We start from the raw sequence: 10,797 nt of genomic DNA on the forward strand, positions 1-10,797 counted from the left end.
GTAACCAAAGAAAGTTATTTCACTTTAAATATAATTTATTATTTCCCGTAATGATTTGAAAGCTAAATAGAGTCTAGAACGTAAAGGACTAACCTCGTCTTGTCCTGAGTTCGTTGATGTTTAATCCGAAATGTACAACAGAAACATCATCTGCAAAACACCTGTATTCATCTGATGATCAGCAACAAAGTAATGTCCATAAATAATGTGCTGGCATGCAAAATCTGTATGTGGGTGCAGTCAATTTGCTTAAGGAGAGTTTGGTGGATGAGTGTGCAGGAGATACACACTGTGGTCCTTTCTGAGAGACTCTTAACCTTTCTCTGTTTTAGTTGATGGTGGACAAGCTTCTGCCTTGCTCCAGAGATTTGAAAAAGTTTCCATAGACTTTTTTTTTGTCACGAGACCATTCGCATCAGTCTAATAGCAGTCAATTAACAATTAAGAACATCTTCAGCATGCTCACTGCGATACTTTGCCTGGCAATGTCTGTGTGTGTGTGTGTGTGTTGTGGTTTTTTTTTTTTAAACTAACATCTAGGTGATTCTTGATGGACTTAAAGGCCTGTACTGGTGCTTTTGCAGTTTAACACATTAGAGGACAATATAAAAGACAGAGCAGAAATGAGAAATTTGTAATCCACCACAGTTTATATTATTTTACCTTTATTTGAAGTGATATATCATTGTCAAGTGTTAACTGGGACAGTTCTGAAGATTTGCAGCCAACATTTGTTTATAGGGCCCATGTGGGTGATGAAATCAGGACTCAAGGGATTGTTATATTGGCCCCATGCCAAATTGCCCACTTGGCTGGGTTATCCAAGTGGGTCCCAGATAAAATGCCCATTTTGGACCCACACCCACTTGGTACCCAGGTAGCACTAACCATTAACCAATGTGGGGTCAGCTTGGGCAAACCAACCCAGGAGGCCAATTGGCATGGAACCAATATGGAACCTGTGGACAGTGGCATTGGGGACTGATTTTTAAGCCAATTTACTACCCACATGGGCCCTACATACAAAAGTTGGCTGGGTTCTGCATTGGTGCTAGGGATGCGTGATTAGACATCTAAGCGATTAAACATCTGCTGCTTAACTGTCATGCAGCTGCCCGCCACTAGTGGGTGCTACAGAGCCGTCAGACAGCAACAATGCTCGAGTAGACTGAAGTTTTAAAACAGCACGGTGGGAAATTGGAGAGACGTCCTCTCACAGAACCAGCGCGGTTTGGCAGTACTTTGATCTAGAAAATGAATTCAACAGCAGTTTATCTTTTTAGAGATGATATATTATTTGTCAACTGTAAGTGAGTTTTTGTCAGATAATGTGCAGGATTTACAAAGGATCTCTCATTTCAGCTGAAATTTAATTATAATTTAGATGTTGTTTTATTAACTTTAAAGTGAATTGCTAGATTTTTTTTTCGGATAATCTGGAAGGTTCAATGTGCCCCACATTTCAGAGGCAATTTATTTATTTTAGATGTTATTTAAGTGGGGCGGCACGGTGGTGTGGTGGTTAGCACTCTCGCCTCACAGCAAGAGGGTTGCCGGCTCGATCCCGGGTGTGGGAGCCCCTCTGTGTGGAGTTTGCATGTTCTCCCCGTGTCAGCGTGGGTTCTCTCCGGGTACTCCGGCTTCCTCCCACAGTCCAAAGACATGCAGATTGGGGACTAGGTTAAATTGTCCGTAGGTGTGAATGTGAGCGTGAATGGTTGTCTGTCTCTATGTGTCAGCCCTGCGATAGTCTGGTGACCTGTCCAGGGTGTACCCTGCCTCCCGCCCGATGTCAGCTGGGATAGGCTCCAGCCCCCCTGTGACCCTCAAGGGGATGAAGCCGTTAGAAGATGAATGAATGAATGAATGAATGAATGAATGTTATTTAAGTGGTTAACTTTTGACTGAGTTGCCATCATGTTCACATTCATACCGCACGGCGCAAGGTGTCTCGTAGCCTACTTCAGCTGCATTTAAATCCATCATGGTTGTTGAAGATTGTGATTAAAAACTTCAAAGGGCTCTTAATGCACGCTATATTTTTTGGGACAGTGTTTCAAATGCTTAACAATAAATTGTGCTAAATTTTGACTGTTTTCTGTTTTTCCTCTTTTTAGACTAGTCGACTAGTCTTAATTAAAACTTTCAAACTTTCCTGCATGTCAACCCCCACTTTCTCTCACCCCAGTTCACTCTGTCCTGTTCATTAAAGGCAAAAAGCCTAAAAAAATAATCTTAAAAAAATAAATAAATAAATAAAAATCATTACGTCAACAGGGAAATTAGTCGCCTGGAACATCCCTAGTTGGTGCATTCATGAAAGTGCACATTACAACCTGTTCAGGCATTTTGTTATCTGAAATTACAGGTTCGTATATGTTAACGACATACAAAATAGATAACAACACAGTGGTTGGTGAATACATTTAAGTGTTAGCAGTGCTGTAATTTCTCTCAAGCTGCCACAGGTCTAGATGTCATTCATTTGGTAAAACAAAGTTTATTCATATTAGCAGCCACAAGAGGTGCGGGCATGCATAATAACACATACATACATGTCATGGAAAACACACACACACACACACACACACACACACGCACACGCACACACACACACACACACACACACACACACACACACACACACACACACATAATTGAGCAATAGTTTATGAGAAATCGTGCTGTTTTTGAAATGTGTGTGCATGTTAGTCATGTTTGCATGTATTTGGTTGGTGATGTACTTTTAAATATTTTCTTTGTCTTTTTAAAGTTATATGAAATATTTATATCTAGCTGCCCACCAGAGGTCAGTGTCAGCTAAGTTTCCTAAAGTAACATTTTACAGTAATTACCCAACAGCTTAACAATCTACATTATTTTTGGTTGTTCAGCTTTGTCAAAGGTGCCTTCTAACAACTAGAAAACCTGACACTGTAGTTTAACAAGCAGCCTGTTGACAGTTTGGAGGTGTTTCCTTACCACCAACAGCTTGCCAAAGCCTTTTGCATATCTGGGGCCCATTGTGATCTCGCCCTGGCCAAAGCTAGTAACTGAGCTGGTAACTACACACACCAGCACTCTACTGTTAGGTAGTGAGGCTCACACAATTTGGTGTGATACCTGATCGTCCAAGCCAACTATGGGAATATAACATGCAAATAAGGCAATTTTGGAGTTATTGAAAGCAAAGTATCCAGCACAAGGTGGACTTATGTGTACAGCCATATACCTTTGATTAATTTAAAATGTACCAGTCACCTAACACTGTCACTGATGTTATATTTCACAGCAACTGCATCTGTGACTGTAACGGAAAAAATTCCAAGGTCTAAGTGTCTCGATGAGAAGTGCAGGAGAAGGACCTAAACGCAGATCAAACAGATGAAGAGGCAGCAGGATGAGTTCAGTGATTTATTGTAAATGGGTGGCATGCAGTGAGATCAAAAGGCAGGCAGGTAACAGTAGGGATGGGTACCGACACTCGGTATATTTATATGCATATTTATATACATATTTATATGTATGCACTAGAGTGTGAGTCAGATGAAGAAGAAGAGCTTCCTGTCAAGATGCCGCCCAATGGGCGTTTGGCTTTACTTCTCTTCAAAAGATGCAGACTCTGCGACTTGCCACAAATGTCTAAAGAGTTTTATATGTAGAGGCGGAAATACGTTGAACTTAACCAAGCATCTGACCACGCATGGTATATACCTGAAGGCGGAAAAGTGCACCGTTTTTGATAGCTTGCGCGACCCCTCACCAAGCATATCATCTGCGGCCTGTCCTAGCGTCCCCGCCGGTGAAGATGAGAGCCCCAGCCCTGCTGCCAGTGTTGTGGACATCACTGATGATGATGACAGCAGCAGCCTTTCGTCATCATTAGCACTAGGAGAGGTCTTTGGCTATTATTAAGAAGGTATGTTCGTTCTTTCTTACCCACTTGCACCCAAAGTTAAAGATGGAGATTACCCTGGTGGTAATGGTAAATTATGGCTCTATTGCTATGTTTGATACAGAATTGTTTTATTGTAATATTTGAGATTTGTTGTGACATTTATTTTATATTGGTTAATTTATTACCTACACTTATTTTATTTATATTCTTTAAGAATTTGAGAGTTCAAGTTTATAATTTTAAGAATTTAAGATACTGTGTGTGTGTGTGTGTGTGTGTGTGTGTGTGTGTGTGTGTGTGTGTGTGTCAGAAAATGCCTTAACATAAAAAGATATTGCTTTAGGACAAGATTTGTGTCTTTAATATCAGTTATATTGAACATCTCATAGGGAGGGATGAGCACCTCTCGCTCCCCTGGATAATATGAATAACTTTTCAAAGGAGTGCCGTGACAGATCTCAATTTTAAAGCAGGACTCGTTACTGAAGTTTGTCAAGTTTGTTTGGTAACAGGCAGGAGGCCGAGGAGCCAAACCAAATTGTTTGCCCAAGCTACTTTAGCTACTCAGCTAAAACTAGCACATTTACAGAAATGTTCATTGATGTGCACTGTCCCTGTACAAATAAACAAATAAATGAAATGAATGAAATTATACACTGAAACATTAGGGTTAAAAGGACAGTTGGCACTAACTATATTTTTGCCATCTGGTCCTGCATGCTGGCTTTTTCACCTCTTCATTTTCAGACATGTCACTGTTTCTCTTCTCCTGAAGATGCCTTATCTGTCTTCTCTGTTTCAAGTCATTTTAGACTCACTTAAAGGCCGTTTTTATCACTAAGGATCAGTGTCCCCTCTCACGACTCATTTTTATCTTGTCCCTTTTTCCTATTTTTTTTTGTTTGACATTTATGCTTCAAAATGTTATGTTCTGAAATTGTAAATGGCCTTCCCGTTTTAATTCAGTAACTGTGAGAGTACATGACGCTTTTATCACAAGCAGTTGTTAGGATAAAGGGAAGTCACACATGGCGTTTAAGATCAGACAGCATAGCAGAGTCGGGCTACAAGGAAGATTTTTAATGTGACCATAAAAGGAAAAGTCAAGCGAGGACACATCACTGACATAGCTTCAGACACACAAGTTACACATATAGTTATGTGTGAAGTTTTTTTCTCTGCTAAAGTGATTCTTTTTGTCAAAAAGATCATTGCAGTTTTCTGTGTAAGTTTCCTTACCTCTGTATATTCAAGTGCTTAAGGCATATGTTCAGTTTCAGAAGTAAGGTGGGCACTGTGAATGAAAGGGGCTTTAAACCTTCTCCTCAAATTAAAGAGGAGCTGAGGGGATTTTGTTTAGCCCTGATGACTGCCTGCAGTCTTCCAAACAGGCAGCATTCAGCCCAATCATCTTCCACCAACAGTATAGTGTATGCCTGAGATGTAAAACCCGGGACAAAAGGAGCCCATAAAACCCTTGGTATGGTAGTGAATGAATCAAACTCAAACAGTGATAAATGTCTTTAAGGTCTTTAATTATTTTTGGGCACAGTTTTTAATAATAATAATAATAATAATTATGCATTTCATTTATAGGCACCTTTCAGGCAAGGCAAGGCAATTTTATTTATATAGCACCATTCATACACAAGGCAATTCAATGTGCTTTGCAAGAGAAATACATTAAAAACAATAGATCATTAAAAACAAGAGCTAAAAGCAAGAACATAAATAGTTAAAAACAGTGCAGAAAATGCATTTAAAAAGCAAACATAAAGCAAAAGCAACAGCAGACAAATATAAAAACAATAGCTACAGATTATCCTAACAATAAGTTACATATCTAGTTCACTGGTAAGCTGCAGTAAATAGTAATGTTTTAGGACAGGATGTTTTCAGGACACTCAAGGTCACCTTACAAGATACAGTAAAAAAAACAAGTAGCAGTGTATCCATAGATCATAAAATCAAACAATTCAGTAATATACAATAAATGACTAGTATAAACACTCATAAACAATCATAAACAATCATAAGTATAAACACTAGGTATAAAATAATCATAATAAAATCATCATCAATATGTGTGTGTCTCTATAAATCTATGAGTATGCCAGCTTGAAAAGGTGGGTTTTCAGACAGGATGAAAGTGGAAAAGTGGAAAGGGAGTCAATATTGCGAATGTCATGGGAGAGAGAGCTCCAGGCGAGGGGGGCCGAACAGCTGAAGGCTCTAGAACCCATAGTGGTCAAGCCGACAAATGGTGATGTGAGCTGGAGTGCAGAAGAGGATCTAAGAGTACAGGAGGGTGTGTAGATATGAAGGTGTTCAGACAGGTAGGAAGGGGTTTGATTGTCAAGGGCCTTGAAGTGAGAAGCAGAATTTTGAAATCGATGCGATATTTAACAGGAAGCCTGTGAAGTTGCTGGAGAACAGGAGTCATATGATCTGTGCGGGGGGGGGGTTCTGGTTACTACCTTTATCTCTACAACGTTGAAGGATTGTGCAAATTACCAGATAGCCAACTCAAAACAATATTACAACTACTAATAAATACAGCCAACATTTGATATTTATTTCATATTTTGTCTGAGTAGAAGAGCTAGCATGTATCACACACCTGGAGGAAGACTTCTCCCGCCAGTAACGGTCCAGCATACAATTCAGACTGCTCTTATACCCTGCACTTTCCAACACAAAGACATTTTTACAATCTTCCAGACCTTGAATTTCACCCTGATCATTAATGCTGGTTATACTGAACATCTCATAGGGAGGGATAAGCACCTCTCGCTCCCCTGGATAACATGAATAACTTTTCAAAAAAGCACCTGAATAGGTCTTAATTTTAAAGCAGGACTCGTTACCAAAGTGTTTCAAGTCTGTTCGGTAAGAGCTGGAGGCAAAGAGACCAAACCGGATTGTCTGACCGACTTTGCCAGTAAAGGTATAATCAGTTCGCCTGTAAGTGATGTGACATGTGTTATTGTTATTCAAGATCTGTATGGCAGATGTCAGCAGGTAATGTAAAGAGTGGAACTGGAATGAGGAATTAAAGATGCTTCTTCCTGTCCGGACTTCCTTATTGAACTTTTCATACACGCGGTTAGATGTATAAACAAAGATTGCTTGCAAGTGTTCTCTGGTTAGAACCTTATCCTCTCTCTGTTCAAATTTTGGTTCACAGGTATTTATTGCATCGTTCCAGACGTTTGCAAATGATTTCTTTTCATTCTCAAAGTATTTGTCCTTGATAATTGTCATCATTGAATCTTTGCAGTTGAAATACATGTCATCAACCGAGTCGTCAACCATGCTCATTTCTTTGGCATCTTGTGGGACCTACAGTTAAAGGAAAATAAAGAAACAGATGAAGAGAAACCTCATTGAACAAACAGTATCAAAACTGTACTTCACAACTGTGAGTGTTTATATAAAAACCTGGTCTAGCTCATGAGAGTTATTGCCTGAGTGAAGATTGAGAGCAGGTTTGTCATTTGAGTTATTGTGTTAACACCCACCATCACACATTAAGAGTCACTGAGTTACAAGGCAGCTACTTGCTAACAATTGCACAACATCACTTTTAGTTTAAGCAACAATCACGATAAAATACCATAATTCTTAGAACAGTGAATGAGTAATTACCAGGAAGACAATAGGTATTCTCACACAACAAATGCTATGTCCAAATTGCAGGCTCTCTTAATGTTAACTGGTGCCTCAACATGTTCAATTGCATATGGAAGATTGATCAAAACATCTTTACCAATATCAAAACTTAACAAACTTAAGATTAATACCTCTGCAAGCATCCCAGTATTCTACTGTCAGGATTTTATTTACACTTATTTACCTGATGTCTAAATGAAATACATTTATTGTTAAACATTTTCTGATGTGGTGTTTTCAAATGTGAGCAACTTGTTAAAGTCGCTGTGAAAACAGCATGTTAACATTTCTAAATTCTTTGAAATGTCCACAGATTTTCACATGCTCCACTCACCGCCCTGGAGTCCACAGACAGCATCCAGGAAAGGAGCAAGGAAAGTGTAGTTAAGATCAGCATGTTACCCTTCATCACTGCAGTGAGGAAAACTGTTGAATCTATGCACATACACAAAGCTAGTCAACAACAATGCGCTGCGTCACATTCTGTGCTACCAGCACAGAAATATAAAAAGATTGGCATTAATAAATGTTGAAACTATTTCCGAAAAAAAAAAAAAGAATGATTCTCAAAAGTTTATTTATAACTCACCAGCTTTCAGGAGGAGAAGATGCTGTGCAGTACCTTACAGGTCAAAGGTTTTGATCAGACAGCTGGACTTCAGCATGTGTTCAGGATATTTACACACACACACACACACACACACACACACACACACACACACACACTCATAGTCATTTGAGTGGCGCGAACAACGCCTGCACATCATGTGGCGGGCGTGTGTGTAACACTTGTGTCTCCATAATAACCCTATGTAAAATTTGGGCGTGGGCTCACACGGTTTGATTAGATCTGATGTGTCCTAAGTATGCGCAAGTGATGCGTTGTAGTGTGGTTGGGTGAAACGTTTGACCCTTCATACACACACACACACACACACACACGCACACACACACACTCATAGTCATTTGAGTGGCGCGAACAACGCCTGCACATCATGTAGCGGGCGTGTGTGTAACACTTGTGTCTCCATAATAACCCTATGTAAAATTTGAGCGTGGGCTCACTCGGTTTGATTAGATCTGATGTGTCCTAAGTAGGCGCAAGTGACGTGTTGTAGTGTGGTTGGGTGAAACGTTTGACCCCTCATACACACACACACCCTCCTCTTCCACTATACACTATTTCACCATGTTTAATCTAATATTCATACTCAGTGCACTTCACAGAACCACTGACCACTTACGCTCCATGTTTGTACATAAACTCTCACAATATCACAAGCACAAGCACATTTGCAATTTTGTGTGAGCCCACACATTTCACACATGGGTTCTGCAGCTTGTGGCCTCTAACAGGAAATTACGGCCAAGACAAATGACACGTACAATGTGTTCTTTAAGTCTATATTTATTTATTTATTTATTATATATCAGCTCAGAACTTTCACATACAAGAGGTCCCATCTCTTATCACAAGCTGAAAGGCTCGTGAAATCACTGGTCAAACTTAGGTAGACTACCAGTCAAAAGGATAACGACTTCTCCCATTTTCTGTACTTAAAGGGAAATTTCGGTTTATTTCAACCTGTCTCCTATCGTCCTAAATTTGTTTGTTGTAAAGCGTAAGTGAACGGGCAACCTTCAAGTGCAAAGTTAGTCCACTAAACAAGCTTTTTTTTCCCACAAAGACCACCTCATATCATTAGGATAAATGTCAGAGAACATATAGAAAATGACATGTAAACGTGTTGTCTTACCTTATCAGTGTACTGCCATGTTTGTTTACCATCTAGCTCTTGCGAGCTCTAGATAAAGCCTAGCTGGATACTACTCCAGGTGGAGGTGTCTCATCCTTGGTCACATCCAGACCTTGAAAATAAGGCTGCAACCGGTCCCATTCCTTGCAACAGAGGCATTCCTCTTCTGTGGGCACTGGGGCACAGCATTCACAGGTACACCACCAATCTCCAGAGCTACGCAGCCTTGCAGCAGCCATTCCTCTTCTCTCGTCCTCTACCTGTTGCGCCTTTCTCTCCCCCCTCCTCCATTCCTCAATTTCACGAAGCTCTTCGTCAGTGTATTCTGGCTCATTTTGGCTCACTGGCTTATTCTATAAATCTTTCATAAAATAAATGAATGAACTTTTCAGACTACTGTCCGGTTCTGCCTTCCAGCTGTTGCTGCTTGTTCTCGCGAGATTTCAGGCACGGTATGAGGTCGCTGCTTGTTCTCGCGATATTTCGGCCGTGCTTTGGAAAGCAGAGCTAAATGGTAAGCAATTTATTTGAGCCAGAATACACTGATGAAGAGCTTTGTGAAATTGAAGAACGGAGGAGGAGAGAGAGAGAGAGAGAGGCGCAAGAGGTAGAGGACGAGAGAGGAGGAATGGCTGCTGCAAGGCTGCGTAGCTCTGGAGATTGGTGGTGTACCTGTGAATGCTGTGCCCCAGTGCCCACAGAAGAGGAATGCCTCTGTTGCAAGGAATGGGACCGGTTGCAGCTTTATTTTCAAGGTCTGGATGTGACCGAGGATGAGACACCTCCACCTGGAGTAACGTTAGTATCCAGCTGGACTTTATCTAGAGCTCGTGAGATATATTTTGGCCGCGCTTTGGAAAGCAGAGCCAAATGTAAACAAACATGGCACCACACCAGTAAGGTAAGACAACACGTTTACATGTCGTTTTCTATATGTTCTCTGACATTTATCCTAACGATATGAGGTGGTCTTTGTGGAAAAAAAGCTTGTTTAGTGGACTAACTTTGCACTTGAAGTATGCCCGTTCACTTACGCTTTAACAGGTCTGACGCTACTGTGCACCCCGGCTGTATCTAGGCTAACAGCTAACATGCTAACTATTATTTTCATGTCACTAGTCACTTGAAACAAATTTAGGAAGATTGAAATAAACCGAAATTTCCCTTTAAGATGTACAGTAGTTTTACCTGTGAAGCAGAACTTTCTGACCCCTCTTCTGTATTTACATATTTTATTTGTTTGTTGCATAGAAGAAGGAACAAACTACCAATGACATTATTGCAAAGAACTCTCAAAAATTAGGGAATGCTTAATATTCAGGGTGGGTAACAACTGATTGCAAATTGCAATGAGTTATTTAGACTGATGGTGTCTGTAAGTGGGTTCTGAGTGACATCTGCGACATACTGTGTATCAGTTTTGTGATTATGCATAATGTTCGCTAGTACCATATTACAAAAATTGTGACC

General features: G+C 40.2%; 1 protein-coding gene across 1 annotated transcript; it reads right to left on the minus strand.

The window, feature by feature from the left end:
- Positions 1–5,425: 5,425 nt before the first annotated feature.
- Positions 5,426–8,312, minus strand: LOC125886228 (ecto-ADP-ribosyltransferase 5-like). Its single transcript, XM_049572259.1, has 3 exons — positions 8,160–8,312; positions 7,905–8,005; positions 5,426–7,240 (listed from the first exon to the last, which is right to left on the minus strand). Exons 2-3 carry the CDS (start codon positions 7,977–7,979, stop codon positions 6,425–6,427), a joined length of 891 nt encoding a protein of 296 aa, XP_049428216.1. The 5' UTR covers positions 7,980–8,005; positions 8,160–8,312; the 3' UTR covers positions 5,426–6,424.
- Between the last annotated feature and the right edge of the window lie 2,485 nt (positions 8,313–10,797).

The sequence above is a fragment of the Epinephelus fuscoguttatus genome, linkage group LG3, assembly GCF_011397635.1.
Source record: "Epinephelus fuscoguttatus linkage group LG3, E.fuscoguttatus.final_Chr_v1".
Classification (NCBI taxonomy): domain Eukaryota; kingdom Metazoa; phylum Chordata; class Actinopteri; order Perciformes; family Serranidae; genus Epinephelus; species Epinephelus fuscoguttatus.

Excerpts from the sequence above, each read along its gene's own strand:
- LOC125886228 (XM_049572259.1), bottom strand. The coding sequence starts at position 7,979 with ATGAAGGGTAACATGCTGATCTTAACTACACTTTCCTTGCTCCTTTCC. Across the intron at positions 7,241-7,904 it reads TGTCTGTGGACTCCAGGGCG|GTCCCACAAGATGCCAAAGA; the intron begins GTGAGTGGAGCA and ends CTTTAACTGTAG.